We start from the raw sequence: 20,548 nt of genomic DNA, 5'->3' as shown, positions 1-20,548 counted from the left end.
TCATATCTGATATAAAAGGTGCTTTTAAATCCTTTCTCCTTTCAGTGCTCAGAGATATGCACTTGAGAATGTTTCGCGCAACTACCACCAGTCAGATTGATTGATCTTTGACTGACGTGATAGACAAAGCAAAGAATAGGCATGTGTTTAGCAGAAGTGAAAGAGAGAAATGGTGGGTCATAGTCCTGGACTTGTTCAACAGGAAGTGTTGTAGCATAAAGGCTGTGATACATGTGCAAGAGTTTGATGTCGTTCTGACAGTCTAAGAGAAATACATCCAATCAACAAAGGCTAAGAGAAAAATTGATGTAAGAATGAAGGTATTCTTCTGAACCCTTAGCATAACGGCAGTTATGTGTCAGAGTACCATCCTTTATAAAGAATATAGCTCTCACTAATGGATTTAATAATTGTTAGTAAATAATGTTTTTAATCTTTATTGGTTGTTAGCCTATCTTTAAAGCCCTTCATAAATCCTTGCATAAGTATGTGTGATGTTATCAGTAACTCCTTTCTGCTTTTAAACTACAGATTTTCTAAATCAAGTTGGGGAATTTAATCTTAGATATGTTGTGTAAACTTGTTGTTAGGACCACCTGAAGCTCCATCTGCATTATACCAACAGGAGTCACTGTAGCACCACCACCCATCCTCTCCACCATGTCTTTACTTTGATTCATACTCACATCATAGTGCGTGTGCTTCAGAGCTAAACAAATTCATGCAGAATGAGTAGGAACGATTACTTCTAAGTATACCTGCTCCTGACAGAATGGTGCTGACATCATTCTCCACTTCTAAATGACATGTTTCAGTTCAGCGCTTCATCACTCCTCTCTCTCAACTTCAGCTGGCTTTGACTCAACTCAACAACGTGAGTAGATTGAGACCCGGAATACTCTGGAGCATGACACGTTTTCATATCCAAATGGCCACGAATGATACTAATGAGGAGAAACAATGACACTGAAGAAGCACAAAAGCGATGTCCCTATACAGTCTGCCATTATTATTAGTCAGAGGGAAATAACCTTCAGATTTGCTTTCTTGTGATGGATGAAGCATATGATGTTAAGATGGCTTCAGTTTGTTAAATAACCTTTTGTTTTCTCTTTCTTTTGGGTTGCGACCAATTAAACAGAAGTTGATCTAAAGCAAAACAGTGTGTGTTTGTATTTCTAATTATTGAAGTGCTGGCTATTTAGAAACGAGAACAACATATACAGTCAGGAAACGTGGCATTTTTTAATAATTAATAAAGAGTATTTTGCCAACTGGCCATATACAGATGTAGCACTTAATTTCAGACAGTTTGAAACGCGAGGGCCGTGATTGGTACGTGATCTGCCCTCGCTCAAGAGAAAACCTCCAGTTTGACTTGAGACCGCCCCTGTGATAAATAAATGTAATTTATAATTAGACCCTCCAGAAAAACGCGGGCAAAAATCCTTGATTATGCGGGCTAAATTCCTTGATTATGCGGGCTAAAATCCTTGATTATGCGATTAAACATGCAGGGTTTTTATGTGATTTTATGCGGTGAAATGGCGGGAAGTTGCGAAATATGCGGAAAGTTGCGAAATATGCTAAATATGCGGGAAAAAAGAATAACAAATTTTTTTAAATATTGGGCTGTCTTATTTAGTCTCTCTCACACACAACCTGCCACTAACGTTAAACCCCTTTACTATTCAATTAAACAAATTCAATGTTTATTTATTGTAAAAGAATGGGCTATTTTAATCTCACACACACACACACACACACACACACACACACACACACACACACACACACACACACACACACACACACACACACACACACACACACACACACACACACACACTTCTCCGCCTCATTCTGTTTTCATTTACTCGTTCGTTATCTGACCAGCTTCAATCTTGTAGGTTACTCACTTCGTTTCTTGTAGCCCTCGAAAGGATTTTGGAGGTTGATGCCTCGGTTAACGTGCGTTGTTTGGCTTTCTTGTCCACAGCAGCAGAAAGCATTTTCGAATGTTTGAATGAATCAAAGTGGGTCGTCACCGTCGATTTTCTCTTATGCTCCAACACACAGTTGCACGGGTGCAGAATAGTTTCCCCCCACTTTTTGCCCGGTCTTTAGTAGAAATGTTCGTCGGTAAATGAGATGGATTAGATTTTTTCCTCTTGGTGTTTTCTCTATCGTGTGAGCTCCCCACGTTCACTCTATACAGTGTTGTTTACATTCTGTGATGCGCGAGCTGATGACGTCACGTCAAGACGAGTTAACTTTTTTTTCCTCAATTTTGTGTGGAAAAATGCGGGGATTATGCGGCCTTTTGATAAATATGCGGCCTTTTAAAAATCTGCGCCATTTTGCTGATTATGCGGTAAATTCTGCGATCGCAGAATCGCGTTTTTCTGGAGGGTCTATATAATGAAGCCAGCTGCAATGGATCATTGATCCACCAGGGGGTGCAGTGGGGTTCCACACTGGAGCTCATGTGAAATAAAGTCAGATACTGGACAGTACGCTGGATGTACAGCGGAATTTAATGTTGTTTAGTCTAAAAAAACGAACGGGAGGAAATGCAGCCCGGCTCTCGATTTTTAATCCTAATTTAATTATCTTCACCACGATCATTTATGTTTATGTTTGCCGAATTGACATGAAATCACTGACAAATATGAATATACTGTATTCAACTTCATTAAAACGTTATTAACGTGCCTAAACTCAGTAATTATACGATCATGTTCTGATAATGATGACGCAATAGCCCCGCCTCTCCCCACCCATCAGATTATTTATCTTTCTCTCGATATGGACATAAACGCGAGTGAAGTCTAATCTGACAGGACGGAGACACGCAGCTCTGCTCACCTGCAGCTCCTCCCGCTGTGATGCAGCGGGGAACGGAGTAAAACACACACTTCAGTCAGATTAGCTATTTTAATTACCTCTCGAACTACCTAAACTAGTTATAAATATGTTTATTTTTACTGTCGGCCAGGTCACTCATTACTGGATCAGCTGCTGCATGAGACAGACACTGACGCTGTCCGAAGAGAGGGATGAAAAAGAGAGGCTCCGTGTATTTTATTATTATATAGAGTCGTTATTCATTTATTTTAAAGCTCAATAAATAACAAAGAAGACCTTTGACCGGCACTTTTTATAATTTTGTCCGGAAGATTTAAACTTTCATACACGTTGACCTCTGCCCCATGGATGTATAATAAGAACTGGATACAGCGTGGGAGGCGGGGCCTCATTCATTCCTATGAGAGTTGCTTGGCGCATGATGATAAAATGGCCCTACTTTTGAGAGAGCGATACGTCACAGATTACCCGGCATGCCTGAGAAGTACCCGTATGTGCGCTCATAGCGCATGCGCAACTTTAACCAAAATGCAAAGAATTATTGCACTGTATATATATATGTATATATATATACATACATATATATACATATATATATACAGTGCAATAAGCTTCTTAGTGCAATAAGTAGCTACAGGGACGTTAATCTAATATTAACTTTATTTAATACAACATTTACGGTACAAGATTTAATCATACAGCCCATGTAGAATAATATTTTACAAATAAGGAATTACAGCAAACATGTGCAATATATCCATTATTACAGCTCCGTGGGATGGCAGTGAGACGATATGGGTCCGTTGTTATTGTGCATCCATGGGTAAAGATAAACGCATGTAGTGCTGAACCTGCTGAACACGTAACATGAACGTGCCGGGCGGCGCGGTCCCGTGGGTTAGATGCGCGTTCATAATGCAGAGGGATATAACTCTCAGAATAACGTTATTAGCACATTTTTAGAACTTGAGGAACGAATGTTTTTTATTAGGGCTATACAAGTGTTCATACTGGGTGCTTTATTTAGTTTAAAAAAAATTATCCAACAATTTACAGACCATTCTTTCCCCATGTAAGTCAATGGGAAAAAGTGTTTCCGGGCCCAGCAACCTAAAGGAAGTGTAGTACCGCCGTTTGGCCACGATGAATATTCTACTCAGAGTCCGGCGCACTTCCTGGGGGCTTGCTCGGCCCCCACCGCGGAGAATAAACAGAAGGGTAACCATGACAACCATGCTTCTTCGCTAATTTTATGCCACTGGTCCGTGGTCAAGCCTGGGAACCGACGGGAGACACTGGACTCAAGTGTCTGCCTCATATTGAGGGGAAGGGGCATTTCCCTTTGGTCCCGCTCCAGTTTGTGATTCTGACCATGTTCTCATAGGTTTCAAATGGCAACATGGCCATGAACATATCCCGTTATTAGAATGCAATTTTTAAAAACATAGGGTGCTACATAACACACTTTCAGGAAAAGTCACGGACTGGGAGACTTTAAATATTTTTATTGAAAAAAGTTACATTGCACACACACCACATCACACAAATTGACCCAATTGGCGGTTCTAGTGTTAAATAAACTCACTAATTAATTAAACCAGTTCAATACGCATTATTCTTATCATTCTTTATGAGCCCAGAAAGTCTTAAAATCAGACGGCAGGCAGTTACAGGTGTGTGTGTGTGTGTGTGTGTGCGTGTGTGCCTTATGTGCCCATCAACCCATCAGTGGCGTTGCGCAATATTTATGGGCTCCCCCGCAGGTCGGACCATGGGGCCCCACCCCCTCCCCTAAATCAATAATAGAGTGACATGGGATAGACATCGCGGCCACTTTTTTAAATGTTTATTTTTTCAGGCATCTTTTGTAAACAGTATAGGTCAGTAGGAACTTTTTGTATAAAGATACATCTGATTTAAACAGTATAGGGTCAGTAGGAACTTTCTGTATATAGATACATCTGATTTAAACAGTAAGGTCAGTAGGAACTGTATAATAATATACATCTGATTTAAACATCATTGACAAATACAAACAAGTGGCTGTGTATTTTTTGCAACATGAAGGTATATTGTAGAACGTTATAGCCTATCATCATTGGAGTTCACACAACAGAACGGTTCACATATATATCCATCCATCCATCCATCTTCTCCCGCTTATCCGTGGTCGGGTCGCGGAGGTAGCAGTTCCAGCAGAGAGCCCCAAACTTTCTTTTCCCTGGCCACATCAACCAGCTCTGACTGGGGGATCCCAAGGCGCTCCCAGGCCAGCGAAGAGATATAATCCCTCCATCTGGTTCTAGGTCTACCCCTTGGTCTCTTCCCAGCTGGACGTGCCTGGAACACCTCCCTAGGGAGGCGCCCAGGTGGCATCCTAACTAGGTGCCCGAACCACCTCAACTGGCTCCTTTCGACGCGAAGGAGGAGCGGTTCAACTCCGAGTCCCTCCCGGATGACCGAACTTCTCACCTTATCCCTAAGGGAGACACCAGCCACCCTGCGGAGAAAACCCATCTCGGCCGCTTGTACCCGCGATCTCGTTCTTTCGGTCATGACCCATCCTTCATGACCATAGGTGAGGGTAGGAATGAAAATGGCGCGGTAGACAGAGAGCTTTGCCTTCTCGCTCAGCTCCCTTTTCGTCACAACGGTGCGGTAAAGAGACTGCAGTACCGCTCCCGCGGCTCCGATTCTCCGACCCATCTCACGCTCCATTGTTCACTCACTCGAGAACAAGACCTCGAGATACTTGAACTCCTTCACTTGGGGTAAGGACTCATTACCTACTTGGAGTGGACAGTCCATCGGTTTCCTGCTGAGAACCATGGCCTCAGATTTGGAGGTGCTGATCCTCATCCCAGCCGCTTCACACTCGGTTGCGAACCGATCCAGTGAGTGCTGAAGGTCGCAGACCGATGAAGCCATCAGAACCACATCATCTGCAAAAAGCAGTGGTGCAATCCTTAGTCCACCGAACTGCAGATCCCCTCCCCCACGACTACGCCTCGAAATCCGATCCATGTATATTACAAACAGAATTGGTGACAAAGCGCAGCCCTGGCGGAGGCCAACCCTCCCCTGAAATGGGTCCGACTTACTGCCGAGGACCCGGACACAGCTCTCGATTTGGGAGTACAGAGATTGGATGGCCCTGAGTAGAGACCCCCTCACCCCATACTCCCGCAGCACCTCCCAGAGTGACTCCCTGGGAACCCGGTCATACGCCTTCTCCAAGTCTACAAAACACATGTAGACTGGATAAGCGTACTCCCAGGCCCCCTCCAGGATCCTTGCGAGAGTAAAAAGCTGATTCGTCGTTCCACGACCAGGACGGAATCCGCATTGTTTCTCCTCAATCTGAGGTTCGACAATCGGCCTGACCCTCCTTTCGAGTACCTTAGAGTAAACTTTCCCAGGGAGGCTGAGTAGTGTGATGCCTCTGTAATTGGCACACACCCTCTGATCCCCCTTTTTAAAAAGTGGAACCACCACCCCGGTCTGCCACTCCTTCGGTACTGTTTCCGACTTCCACGCAACGTTGATGAGACGTGTCAACCATGACAGTCCCTCAACACCCAGAGCCTTCAGCATTTCTGGGCGGATCTCATCCACCCCCGGGGCTTTGCCACTGTGAAGTTGTTTGACGACCTCAGTGACCTCCCCCCGGGAGATTGGTGTCGATCCCCCGTCATACTCCAGCTCTGCCTCTAACATAGAGGGCGGAGTTACCGGGTCCAGGAGTTCCTCAAAGTGCTCCTTCCAACGCCCTAACACTCCATCAGTTGAGGTCAACAACGTCCCATCCTTACTGTCCACAGCTTGGATGGTTCCCTGCTTCCCCCTCCTGAGGTGTCGGACAGTTTTCCAGAACAACTTTGGTGCCGCCCGAAAGTCTTTTTCCATGTCTTCTCCGAACTTCTCCCACACCCGCTGCCTTGCCTCGGCCACGGCTGAGGCTGCTGCCCTTCGGGCCTGTCGGTACCTTGCAACTGCCTCGGGAGTCCCCCGGGATAACAAATCCCTGAAGGCCTCCTTCTTCAGTCGGACGGCTTCCCTGACCACCGGTGTTCACCAGGAGGTTCGAGGGTTACCGCCCCTTGAGGCACCTAGGACCTTGAGACCACAGCTCCCTGCCGCGGCTTCGGCAATAGAGGCTTTGAACACCGACCACTCTGGTTCAATGTCCCCAACCTCCACAGGAATGCCCGAAAAGCTCCGCTGGGGGTGTGAGTTGAAGGCCTCCTGAACTTGGGCCTCCTCCAGACGTTCCCAGTTCACCCAAACTACACGTTTGGGCTTACCAGGTCTATCCAGAGGCTTCCCCCGCCACTCGACCCAACTCACCACCAGATGGTGATCAGTTGACAACTCCGCCCCTCTCTTTACCCGAGTAGGACTACAGAAATTGTCGAGGCCGTTTTACGTCATTACGCCGAACACGTAAACACTCCCGCTAAGTTTGTTTTCCCTTGTGTTCTTCTTGAAAGCAAGTACCTGCCTATCTTTAGTATCTGTATATATATATCTGACCATTAGAATCTGCATTTTTGAAATTGTCGTTTTTAACACCGTAGTTTTACAAATTATAGAATAATTAATTACCAGTGTTTTCCAATTTTACTCGGCAGTTCATTTCGTTAGCTAACGTTAGCTAAAGCTAGCGCTAATAGTTAGCTACGCGATGGTTTGTTGCTTTGCTCCGGGTTGCAGCCAGAGGTCTTCGGATGAAACGTGCTTGTTTTATCGTTTCCCGGACGATGTTTTCCAAAGGAGAGTCTGGATTCGTGTCATGAGGTAAGCTGACGTTACATTTTTGTCCATGTCACGGTGAAATGTAAATGATGGGTAGTGACTGTATCGCCGTTTTAGAGATGGCGCTGCTGAAAAGACCGCAACATAAGTAAAGATAATGAATACATCCTATTAAAACCTGCGTGGCTTATATGATAAGTCTTATTAGTACAAGCAGCATAACGTTTCATCATGTAACTAAAGATTGTAGTCAGGGAAATCAGTTTGAAATATTGAACTAATAACAAATCACCTCTGGCTGGCAGAGAACTCTCTGCTCCATAGCTTCTCTTGGACGTAAAATCACATGTACATTTTACATTTATATTCAATTTAATATTCCATCCCTCACATACTTTTGTATATATAATAATTTATATTTTGTTTTTCTTGTTATGCTGCTGCAACACAAACTTTTCCCAAATTGGGATCAATACAGTAATATCTTATCTTAATTAATTAAGAAATATAACTATTATAATTAGTGTAGCAGCTGACACCTATTTTCAATATGGATTAATCTACCATTTATTTCTTTAGTTCAATTTTCATCTATAAAAATGTCAAAATAGTGAAAATGTTCCCGAGCAAGGTTATATCTTTAGATTTTTTGTTTTAGCCTATGTACTGTATGTCTTAGTGCTCTTATATGTGACGGTGTGACTTCCATGAAACTAATATTTTATATCTTCCCAACAGACGAGCTGACAGGAAACCTAACACTCTAACAACCACAACATTGCATTGCATTGTAAATGTAAATTAAAAACAATTCACAATTTTTTTATTTCTTCTTCTTTCTTGCCGTGAGGTGAAGCTGACCTTGCACTTGGTGCCGGTAAGGATGTTCCTCACGCAGGCTGAATGTTTCTCCTTCCTTACTGACACAGAAGCCCTTGATTTGCAATGCTTCACTAATTGTCATTTCCCTGGCTCTGTAGGGACACTTTACCTCCAGCACAGCGGAAGACCCTACCAGACCATCTGGAGATGCCCCCAACAATCCTGATAGGGAGAGCCACAAATCTGACTCATGGACCTGCATCTGGGTTGCAGTAGTGAATGCCCTGACGCCCTCACATTCATTCATAGTCCCCCACTGTACAGACAAAACACCATCAAGGGCCTGTTGTTGCCCTAGCACCCTGGCAATAAAGGAAGCAGTCACACGCTTTGACCTCAGGACAGCTCCAAAGTTGCTGGTAGTCAACCTTCCTTTCCTGAACAAATGCCAGTTTGGGTTGGTTCGCTGACCAGTGGTAGCCACCTGCATTGCCCTCTGTTGCTCCTCAGACAATGCCATGCTTGCCACAATTGCCTCAGGTCCCTGATGCCCAACAGATTTGATAATTTCAGGAACAGTAAGTGTTTCCAAGCTGCAGTGTTCCTCTTCTGGCTCGGGGGAGAGAAGCCAAGAAATTCCTGAGAACCTGCCCCCGAGTCTGTCCCTCAGCCAGTCACGATCTTCGGAGGTGGGCTCTCTTCTGAGCGGGTTAAATTAGTTATTGGTTTCAACAGTCACATTAAAACAGTTACTAAATCAGCCTACTATCACCTAAAGAACATATCTAGGATTAAAAGAATAATGTCAAAGCAGGATTTGGAAAAACGTGTCCATGCTTTTATCTTCAGTAGACTGGACTACTGCAATGGTGTCTTGACAGGTCTCACTAAAAAATCTATTAGAAAGCTGCAGCTGATTGAGAACACCGCTGCTCGAGTCCTCACTAACACTAAGAAAGTGGATCACATCACTCCTGTTCTGAAGTCTTTACTCTGGTTCCTCACTAACACTAAGAAAGTGGATCACATCACTCCTGTTCTGAAGTCTTTACACTGGCTTCCTGTGTGTCAAAGAATAGATTTCAAAATACTGCTGCTGTTTATAAAGCACTGAATGGTTTAGGCCCAAAATACATTTCTGACATCCTGCTAAATTATGAACCATCCAAGTCTCTCAGGTCTTCAGGGACGGGTCAGCTTTCTGTCCCCAGAGTCAGAACTAAACATGGAGAAGCAGCGTTCAGTTATTATGCTCCAAATATCTGGAACAAACTCCCAGAAACTTGCAGGTCCGCTAAAACTCTTACTACTTTTAAATCCAGGCTATGGGACTTTTTCTTTTTGTCGCTGCTTTTAATTGAACTATTCATATCTTAGACTGCACTGTAACTTTTATCCATGTATTTTTTCTTTTAATGTTTATTTTATGAGCTTTTCTTTTTAATGACTGATTTTAAATGCCATTTTCTTAATGTCTTTCATTTTTGTAAAGCACTTTGAATGGCCTTGTGTTGAAAAGTGCTATATAAATAAACTTGCCTTGCCTAATAAAGATTTCATGTGACACATACAATTGATTTGTTGATGGGAATTAATGTGAATAAATTAACTCTAGGTTAACGGTACTCTTGCTGTCACTACTCACCGACACAATAAACCTTGTCCTTCATGCTAGCCCTGACAACACCGGTAAGCACACCTTCATCTAGGCTGCACTGTAACGTGTCCTGACTTGTAGTGGTTCTCTCCTCTATCTACACTCTTCTTGTCATCTTTGTAAAACGATATCAGACTGGTAATTGACACAGCCATGACTTCTAGTTAAATTCAGTGTGGCTAAAATGAAAAGCTTTGTTAAAATATGCAAGCACGCGAAAGTGAAATTCAGCTTTATTGTCAAAAATTCGACATGTGTTATACATCCAGAAATATCGAAATATCGTTTCCCACAGTGTGACATGTATACATAAAACAAAACAAAAAGGGCCTAGATAAACGTGGTACACATTAAACAAAACAAAAAGGGCCTAGATAACCGGGGTATACAGTTTAAAATGTTAATATATTTAAAGTGTTCAAAGTGCAGTTTCAGTGCAAGTCAGTTGAAACGATCTTAAGTTGGCGTGACGTTGAAGTCGTGCGACCCTGCTGCTGTACTGGCTTGTAGTTCGTTTATAGCATAACGTTAGCATTTTGCTTCTGGTGACTAGATTTATGATTCAAAAATTATAAAAGTAGGGTTGACATGTGGAGATTATCCGGCTGAACAAAACGTGATCCCTCTCTTAAATGTGTGTCAACCACAGACCTTATTTCGAGCTATTTTCCAAAATCCTATGGAGAATTTGCATTGGTTTTTGACAAAGGAACTGGAAGAAGTTTACTTCCGGGTTTTACGACGCGTCACTGCGGTTCTCTATTCAGAATGTACCGTTTAACATCATGGTCTTCTAAATCTACAGGGAATTTCCCCCTATCACTAGGGTATTCAGTCACAGAGTTGTCGCTGGCCAACGTGTCCCTGGGGTGGGTGGGAGCTGCTGTCACTGTCGGGGCACGGCTAGCTGGCTGGGCAACCTTGGCTATGTCTGAACTGGCCTCGGAGGGGGCACAGCAGACTTCTTGCTGACCTGCAAAAATGAACGGATTAGATTCCAATTCCAATGTAACCTGTAGCATACTCTTACTGGTTATGGCGAATAAAACGTTCTATTATTCTAATGTCTAACCTGTCTCGAAGCGCGAGGCACGACTAGCTGGCTCGGCTGTAACGGGGCTGCTGGGCTGTCTGCCTGGACTCGGAGTTGACGGCTGGGGGCCGGGGGGGGTTGCTAGCGGTCTGTCTGCAGTAACGTTAGAGTCTACGTCTACCTTTGCTGCCTGCCGGAACAATGACGTTTTAGGTAGTTTTGCCCTCTCCTGTTCGGCTTTCGCTCTCATTTTGTTTTTCTGAGCACCGCTTGGGTAGTGGTGCTTCATTTTTCATGTTTACCGGCAACACAACTAATGAATGTTATTTATATGAGCAATGCTTCCCGCTTTGTTTTGAACGCTGCCCAGCCTGCCAATGAACATTAGTTATCAGCCAGCGAGCCCTATCGCAGGTGAGCAAATAATTATAATGATACACTGTTGTACTACTACAGGCAGCGTACACATGACGGGGACGGGGTGCATAGCAACATAACAGGGAGGGGGGGGCCCCGCCATCTGCGCCCTATTCCCGCGTTACGAAATCTAAGAGGATAGCCTACAGTGGGGGCGGGGCCCCCTAAGCTCCGGGGCTCCCCCGCACCGCGTGGGGTGCAGGGGCCTCCGCTACGCCACTGCCCCCCATGTGAATCACACGTAGCTCTGATCACCTATGATAAATGGGCCACACCTAATCGCTGGCTATTCAGCCACAGAGCTCCCTCTATGCAAATAAAACTGTAGACGGTGTGAAAGCAGTGAGGCCTGTGAAGACACCATTGCAGTAGTCGAGTCTACTGAAGATACAAGTTTAAAATCAGACCTGTTTTTTAAATGAAATCTGACGGCTGGTAGTTAGCTGTGATCACCTATAAGGCTTGAAGTTACTTCAGATGCTGAAATATTTTTATTTTTCAAGTATAAACATACAGTATACAGATATACATGCATACAAATTATAACATCACATTTATGTTATTAATTTTACAAATAGGACAGAGGGTGCAGCACAAACAGTACGAAACAAATAGAGAGCTTTCTGAACATCAGCAGGAGAGGACTCTTTCAAGACAATAGTAAATACTGAAATGAACATTAAATGTCCTATTAAAATGCAATTCTCACTAACCTAAAACATTTTATTTTTTAAAAAACATGTCACTGTAGTCACAAAATACTTGAACATACAAATGAACAACACCAAATTGAACTCACTTTCTACACTCTTTGATGATCTACCTCCCACCTAGTTTGTTTTTTAGTCCATGTATTTTGGCAGAGGCTTGGTCTGGCTGTATCTTCATAACAACCCTCTGGATAAACTCAAATGAATATTTCATTTCCAGAGTATACTGAAGATTGAAGCAATATATTAGTCCAAGAAGCATCGCAAAGCCACATCTTTCAGGTTGTGGAGCACAATTGTCTCCTCGACCACAACTGCCACATTGAAGATCTGCTGAGGGAAGGCATCCCATTCACCTTTGTAGCCTATGAGTAGACCAACTTGCATCACCTTCATGGCTTCCTCGAGAGTGTCTCCATGAGCCTTAAAAAAGGAGACATAAAAGTGAGCTCAGTGTACTACAAGTACTTTTTCTCTACAAAGCTAATTAAGAGGCTTCTGCTATAAACATAGAAGCTAAAATCTACAGTTCACAGTGTAAAAGTGCAATGTGATGGAACATCATTTCAACTGCCTCTCTTTTCACAGTTTGAGCTTTATATTTATTTATATTATTTAATAGTTACGTTTTCTTGCTGTTTTTGTTTATATTAAATGTATCATTCTTTATTGCAATTATTTTAGTTAAATTAAGGTAATTGTAAACATTACTTTTGAAGGAAACTTTGGGCACAGGGTGATTTGGGTTGATTTATGTTAAAATGTACAATTACATAAAGTAATTCAAGACAGTTATGATCTTACATCACACATCCTGATGACATTTTCCTGATTTTCGCCAGACATGTAGTGTGATAGTCCCGAGAGAGCAGCAGTCCTCCTCCTCTCATTTGTGTCCTGCAGGACAACAAATGCAGTGGGATATAAACATTTGTAGCAAACAAATGGTGGCTAAATTATGGTCATCAGCATCTCCACTTACATCTTTCTCAAGGCAGTCCAAAAGGCCTTTTAGTTCTGGCTTCTTTCCAGTCCTGGATGCACCTTTGTAGACCTCCAGCAATGCCAGGCCATCAAGTCCATCCAGAAATGATGAAAGCAGGTCCGTAGTGACAATTCTCTGGAACTCTGCCTGAATCTGAGGAGACACAGACATATAGAAAATATTCTACCAACAGTCTGCAACTGTGCATGTTGCCTTCTCATTGTAACTGGAAAACCTGCACAACTTACAAGTCCACTTCATCCAGTTGCAGCAAAACGGAAATCTTTGAAAATCTGTCTGTAATAGAGAACACACATTTAGGTACATTATGAAGCAGGCCTTAATAAAGTAATAAGAACTGAGAACATGACAAAGAATAAGATGCACACAATTACAACAGTCACGTTGCCCATAAACTACAAGCCTTGGCTTTCACAATTACAATATTATCCATGAATTCATATGATAAAGACTTAAACAGTACTTCATTTAAATAAATAAACAACTTGAAATGTTCATCTTTGATTGATGAGGCATATTCAATCTAATAAATTCATGGGATGCATGTAATAATAACAGGGAAAGGTTAGTGTGCATCCACATAGAGCATTTTTGTGTCTACGTGCATGCCAAATATATCAATGAAAAAACTATTATTTGTTTTAACCAAACTTAAAATAAATTGTACAATGGTTGTAATTGTTGATTATTTGCTTGCAGTTATTTTCCATAGACTATTCAGTGGATTATTATTGTTTTTTTAGTAATAACTTGACTACCTCTGAAAGCAGAAGTTTAGGAAAGATTATTGTTCATGTATAAATATTATTTATTTTATTATAATATAAATATCTAACAATTACAACCATTGCACATCTTATTTATTATTGTGGGTGAACAGTAACCTTTCACTGTGTCATAATTACATACATCCCATTAATTTATTAGATTAAATAACAATAATCTCATCAATCAAAGATCAATATTTTTAAGTGCCTTGAGCACCGACTGTTCCCGCTGCTAGAAACTGCTGATATTAAGACACTTCAGTGCGCAAGTCACAGAACGAAATGCATTGTGGGACATGTAGTTTATGGGCACCATAGTTCAATAAAATAAACTAAATATATTCCTTTCTTTTCTATAAAATATTTTCTAAAAAGCAGAAATACAAATTTGTCTCCATTTCAAGAGTGGAACATAGCATTTGTACACAATATAAATGCTATTTCTGAACACAGTTAGCATTTTACTCGTTCAATGGCGCGAGGCACCCACTCTGTATCCGGGCAGGTTTAGCGTGAGCTGAACCAGAAAAACGTTGCAAGGATAGAATCACTTTAACACTTGCTCGGCCTTAACAAAAAACAATCTTCAAGTCCCCTATACTTATCTACAAATGACATCCATTTCAAAGCCATGGCGGGGGCTAGCAAGCTACAATTCTTAGCCGAACAGAGAGCCGGGACACGGCTAATTACTGGCAGGAGCACACACAACCTAACCAAAACACGTTAATTTAGCTTAAATATTTAGCCGAACAGAGCCGGGACACGGCTAATTACTGGAACGAACAAACAAAACCTCTCTAAATTAAGCTACAAATATAGGCAGTTACCATTTAAACCTTTTAAAAATTCATAAGCGTCATACATAAGAGTAAGAATACTTGAAACTTATTTATTTAATAAAAGTTTAGATAATCATAATCCTACGGAGCCCCCAAGGGGACATGGGGAAGAAAAAATAAATAAAAATGTTTTGCGAGATATCGCAAAACCTTTGCGATATCTCGCAAATGTTTTGCGAGATCTCGCAAAACCCCTTTGCGAGATCTCGCAATACTTTTGCGAGATCTCGCAATACTTTATCCCGCAAAAATGTTCGTTTAGCGCAATGTACTTCCGGCCGGTTCAGTTTGGCAACCTACAGTACTCTGGGGCAGCTTGTAACAGATGAAAGAGTCATGGAGGAGGATTTGGAAAGCTTTCTTCGCTCGAGAGAGGTCCCACAAGAGGACATCATGAAAATGCAAAGTGACAAGGTGCGTAGAACATTCATTCAATTCACGGAATAAGTTACCGTAAAAGCACAGAGCCTGGAAAAGTCAAACACTTTATAAGTAATATGGAGGTAGCATGGCAGTTAAAAAATCCTTCTGTAAAACGTTTAATGCTGAATTCTGAATTTGATAAGCGCCGTTTGTTTACAAGTTAAGTGTTAGGGTGCTAGGTAGCAAGCTAGTGGTTGTTGGTAATGTATTAGTTATTTTATTTTTGCAGGTTGACAAGGCAGTGCTAACCATCATGAATGATGAACAAATGGCAAAGTATATCACTTCATATGGTGACCGAGTAGCTGTCCTCTCCTTCTGTCAACAAACAAAGCGCAGCAGCACAGATAAAGAAACTCTTCTACAGACATTAAGAGATAAAATAGGAGCACGGAAAAGTAAATCAAAAACAAAAGGAGCATTGTGTGGTGCATCAGGTGTGTTTCAAAAAGAAGGTGAAGGGATGTCAAGACGAAGAAATAACGCAGCAGAAAAGACTACCAGGAAGATTGAAATTGGATGGCTTCATTTTCACAATAAGGAATACCAACAAGTGAGGACCTGCAATGGCGGGGGAACAAGACATGCATCGGTGGAAAAAACAACAACTGTTGCTCAGCTTTTGGAAATGGGAAAGAAGCTATTCTTCCCAAATGGCCACTCAACAAAAGGGCGAGTTGAAGACTTCACCTTTGATGTCTGTGATTTTAAAAGAAACCAGATCCCTTCAGATGACACTGTTGGCAGACTTTATGAACAAACTAAACTGAAGCTGCTTAGATTTTACATATCCACAAAAGAAGAAGCCCACCCAAAAGATCAATCCCCATCTGAGGTAGAAACAGTTAGAGAAGATTCCTTATCTGCAGATTCATCTGTTGCCATCACTGAGGGAGCAGACTCACATGGATCTGTTGATGCAGATGAATTGATTACAGATCTGCCAGAACATGGATATTCATCTGACAGCGACAATAGCGATCAGGTTTGTGGCAGTAGGAAATATAAAGTCACTTTAATGACAGGGACAGATGGAAAGAGATAGTGCTTGAAGATTAAACTTCAGGTAATAACTAAATAAAGAAATGATGTACATGGATTTCATAAAACAGAAAGGTTCCATTGTGTGCCATCAGTCACCACAGTTAGTCAGCAACTTTCTACATAGCTATAGTTATGGTAGGGCTATTTAGCACACGCTTTTGTCCAAGGCGTTACCAACATACTTTCACCTCTGTATGTTTCAATTTTTCCAGGACTTTGTTGTTGACATGTGTGGTCAGATGCATACATTTCTTTTTGTTGCATATTTTTTTGCTATTTCATACTTTTATTTGTAATGCTTTGAAACATATCACTTATCTTAGAGACTCTGAGGGAAGATTGAAGAATATCTAAAAGTTATTGCACAGTACCTTTATGCTTAATAGGCTAATGTGTAGTCATATGTATTTTTTTGCACACCATTTGATATTAATTGTGAAACATGTTTTTCTCCCTGCCATTATTACAAATTACTGCTGACAACAAAAGTTGTTTTTTTGTAGCATTTCCAGATACAACCAAGATCCAAAAAACAAAGATCAACCTCTGACACTGTGACAGCAGAAGGTCCAAGGCAATCACATCGCTCCCATTCAACCCCAACAGACGAGGCAGATACACTTGTATGGGATCCGGAAGATGATCTTTGGGGAGCAGGTGGTGATGAGATAGTTGTGATAAAATGGAATGACGTCACACATGAGGATGTCACTCAGGTAATGTGATCAGGAAAGTGTTTGGGTAAGGGGGTAGAAATGCAAATATATGTATTAAAACCAAACCAGTAAACACAGAAAAGATTGAGAAATGTATTGCTACTTCAATTCAATCAATTACATACTGTAGTTTTTTGTTGGATTTCAATAGTCAGTAAATTCGATTCAATTTATAGAAAAAGTCAAATGTGCATTCCTACTTTGAAAAAAATGTACCATGTCATTTTATTTTTATGGCATATGTATTCTGTTCCCCGATTATTCTTTGGACACACGAATGAAATAACCTACAGTGCTGTGAAACGCTTACTGTACTTACTGAAATGTTAGCTCACCCCCTGTATATTTAGAGCTTCATTTTGCCACAGCATATTGATTAACATTTAATAGTTTATGCTGCTTTAGAACCTTTCACATTTCAACAAACCAAACAAGACCTGATGAAAACCTGTGGAATTCCACAAAGATTTTAATTTTGCTCATAAGCTCATAACTCATGGTGGCATGCACAACTTCACAATTCTCCTTTTTTTGCGATAATTTCTATATCAAACTACCATTTGTTGTGTATAGTGGTATAGCAAAGTCATGTACAACTTGTATTAAAATAAATGGTGTTATTTAGCAAGCTGCAGTAGAAGTGGAAAGCAACAGAGTCCTTTTGACTTGTGATTGTGCAGTAGTTTTTATAAACACGTACAAGTATTTCTGGTTTTAAATAGAAGATGATGTTGAAGACTATTACGGAAATACTTTTGTAAATTACGGTCTGCAACAACGTCTAAGACTTCAAAGTGTCTGCTGTCAATTAATAACATACTTAATTCATCCTTCAGAGTGCGGAGATGAATGGAGTACCAATGCAGGATTTACTACTCCCCTTGTCCTCTGATTTTGGCCTGCCTTCGGCACATGTGTCCATACATGAGGATACAGTGCAAACAGCACAGGTAAGATGCATCACTGCAAGAAACCCTGAACACATCCTTTAAACTACCGGTCTTGTAAGATTTCACATAACTGTGGCCTGTAAAACATTTGTATACTGTCCTGAGAGCTCTGGAGGAGCTCGGTCAGGTATAAAAAAAGTAACTTTGATGATTTTTATACTGAAGTTTTCAGTGTTACCTCGGCTTTGAATTGGAGACAACAAATAGAAAGTCTGTGTTATAAACTGGAGGTGTGGTGGAGTTGGAAAGAAGGTCTTGTAAAAAATAGCTTTTGAGTTGCATTATTGGAAAAACATAGAATCCAATATTATATGGACCTTGATTCATACTCAACATTTAAACAATTAGGACATTTTGGCCTCTGCTTCATTCATTGACCAATCTTTTTGTGTGTGTTTGTATGATTCGTTCTTCTACTACAGGATTTGCTTTTAAATTCGAGCAGCCAACTATCCCCATCAACCTCAGCTGAAGGCTCAGGAAATCCAGAGAGCACGCGACGTGCATCAATTCACAGGACAAAGGTTGTTGAAGATCTTTTGGCTGTATTTATGGACAGTAGCATAATACATTTGACTCTAAAGATGGACTTTGTAAATGAAAATGCTATTGATGATAATGGAGTGTCAAGGGAGGTTTACACTGCATTCTGGGAGCAATTTCTTGAAACGTGTGAAGGGGAAGCAGAGCGAGTTCCAAGGCTGAGGCCAGATTTCTGTGAGGCTGAATGGCAAGCAGTTGGACGGATCTGGGTGAAAGGATTACTGGACCATGGTGTCATGCCAGTGAGGCTATCAAAGGCTTTCATTTTAGCCTGCATTCATGGAGTCGACTCCGTTGATGTAGACATCCTGATGACATCGTTTCTCAACTACCTCTCTCCTGTTGAGAGATCAGCTGTGGAGAAGGCTCTCCAGGGCACAATGGAGGAGAGTGATGAAGAGGACTTGCTCGACCTTTTCACAAGGATGGGTTCCCATTTCCTACCGGCAAAGAACAACATGGAGCCTGCCATCGAAACAATGGCTCATAAAGCCATTCTCCAAGAGCCAAAGTATATCGTCGATTGCTTCTTGACACCCATGTCACTTGTACAGCTGAAACTGCCTGACAAGGACAGTGTGTTGTCTCTGTATGAGAAGAAGAAAGCCACAGGCAGAAGAGTGTCCCAACTGTTTGAAACAACCAACGTGGTGCTGTCTCAGAGAGAACAGACCACTTTCAACCACCTCCAACGATATGTGAAAAATGCTGACCAAGCCAAAGCTGAAAAAATCCTGCGTTTCTGCACTGGTTCTTCTGTCATATGTGTTGACAGAATTGGGGTGTGCTTTAATGCTGAAACTGGGCTCAGCAGAAGGCCTGTTGCTCATACCTGTGGAGCTATCCTTGAAATACCGTGTACCTACAGCTCTTTCCCTGAATTTCGCACGGAGTTTGACAATATCCTGTCCAGCAACTACTTTGAAATGGATATCCTTTGAACTTGAGAGCAGTCATTATCAGGCCTGATAGTAACAGTTTGGAATATTATTTTGATTTGATATTTTTGTGTTTTTTTTTTCATTGAAACAACTGATGCACTGAACCGTGTAATGAGCAGTCTGCAATTCTATTTTCTGCTTTAACAAGGATATTACTTTTTTTTTAATATGCTTTGAGAATGACTGCAGTTTTCATTTTTGTCAGTTTGATCGTAACCCAGTTTAGAGGCTGAGATTAAGTGTGTTTTTTTTGCAGCTAAGAAAGCTAAACGGTGTTGTCCGTCACTGGTCGAATTGTTAATTGTTGATGTTATGGTGTTAAAGAGTCAGTCCTTTTTGATAACTCTCAGAAAAAAAATGTTTGAAATTTAATGTGTAAATAGTTGTTAGATCCTGTTTACAAAAAGGTGATGTTGAAAGTGTGAAATGTGGCCTGAAAAGACTACCCTCTAATTACAAGCCCTCAGAATGTATAAATAATATTACCAACATATCACTTTCATTTACTGCCATCTTAACATGGCACCGAATTATAACTCAATGCTATTTTCTTTAGAAACAGAAATCGTGTGTATGTAGATGTGCATATGAAGTGACGTATACATAATGTGCAATGTTTTATTTTTTTATTTCTCAATTGGTCTTAATAAATTGACAAACCAAACTGATTAGGCACATTTTAAATTGAATCAGGGTTGCAAGCCAGGATTTCACACTAGATAAAAATACAAAATTATTATTAATATTTCCACACTGTTAAAAGATCAGCTTGTGCTGTTATTTTCTACCCCTTTCTGACATTAAAGTGCCTGTCAACACAGGCATCACTGTGTTTTCTGTTAATTACATGTAACTTGGTGTTCGTACTACTTGGTTCTAGCATTACTAAAGTCCTATACATTTTCACACACACTATTTTTGTTTCACAGTTCGAAAACACATCAGAATCAGAATACATTACATGTTACTGGTTAGACGCTTTTATCCAAAGCGACTTACATACTCAATACTGTGGACAAGGAGCAATTTGGGGTGAAGTGTCTTGCCTAGACAC

General features: G+C 41.2%; 1 protein-coding gene across 3 annotated transcripts; it reads left to right on the top strand.

The window, feature by feature from the left end:
* The first annotated feature begins 14,988 nt into the window (after positions 1–14,988).
* Positions 14,989–20,326, top strand: LOC307036880 (uncharacterized protein). 3 transcript variants are annotated; one of them, XM_079677489.1, is made up of 5 exons: positions 14,989–15,291; positions 15,530–16,285; positions 16,848–17,060; positions 17,897–18,010; positions 18,433–20,326. In XM_079677489.1, exons 1-5 carry the CDS (start codon positions 15,004–15,006, stop codon positions 19,492–19,494), a joined length of 2,433 nt encoding a protein of 810 aa, XP_079533615.1. In that variant the 5' UTR covers positions 14,989–15,003; the 3' UTR covers positions 19,495–20,326. The 3 variants fall into 3 exon arrangements, with proteins under 3 accessions (XP_079533615.1, XP_079533617.1, XP_079533616.1); XM_079677491.1 differs by lacking the exon at positions 15,530–16,285; XM_079677490.1 differs by lacking the exon at positions 14,989–15,291 and having other exon boundaries at positions 15,321–16,285.
* Positions 20,327–20,548: the final 222 nt, after the last annotated feature.

The sequence above is a fragment of the Notothenia rossii genome, assembly GCF_949606895.1.
Source record: "Notothenia rossii genome assembly, chromosome: 1".
In the NCBI taxonomy this organism is placed as follows: Eukaryota; Metazoa; Chordata; class Actinopteri; order Perciformes; family Nototheniidae; genus Notothenia; species Notothenia rossii.
Note: the sequence above shows the minus strand (reverse complement) of the source record. Positions and strands in the feature narration are given on the sequence as shown.

Coding starts and splice junctions, on each gene's coding strand:
- LOC307036880 (XM_079677489.1), top strand. CDS start 15,004: ATGTTTTGCGAGATATCGCAAAACCTTTGCGATATCTCGCAAATGTTT. Junction 16,286..16,847: donor ACAGCGACAATAGCGATCAG/GTTTGTGGCAGT, acceptor GTTTTTTTGTAG/CATTTCCAGATACAACCAAG. Junction 17,061..17,896: donor CACATGAGGATGTCACTCAG/GTAATGTGATCA, acceptor TTCATCCTTCAG/AGTGCGGAGATGAATGGAGT.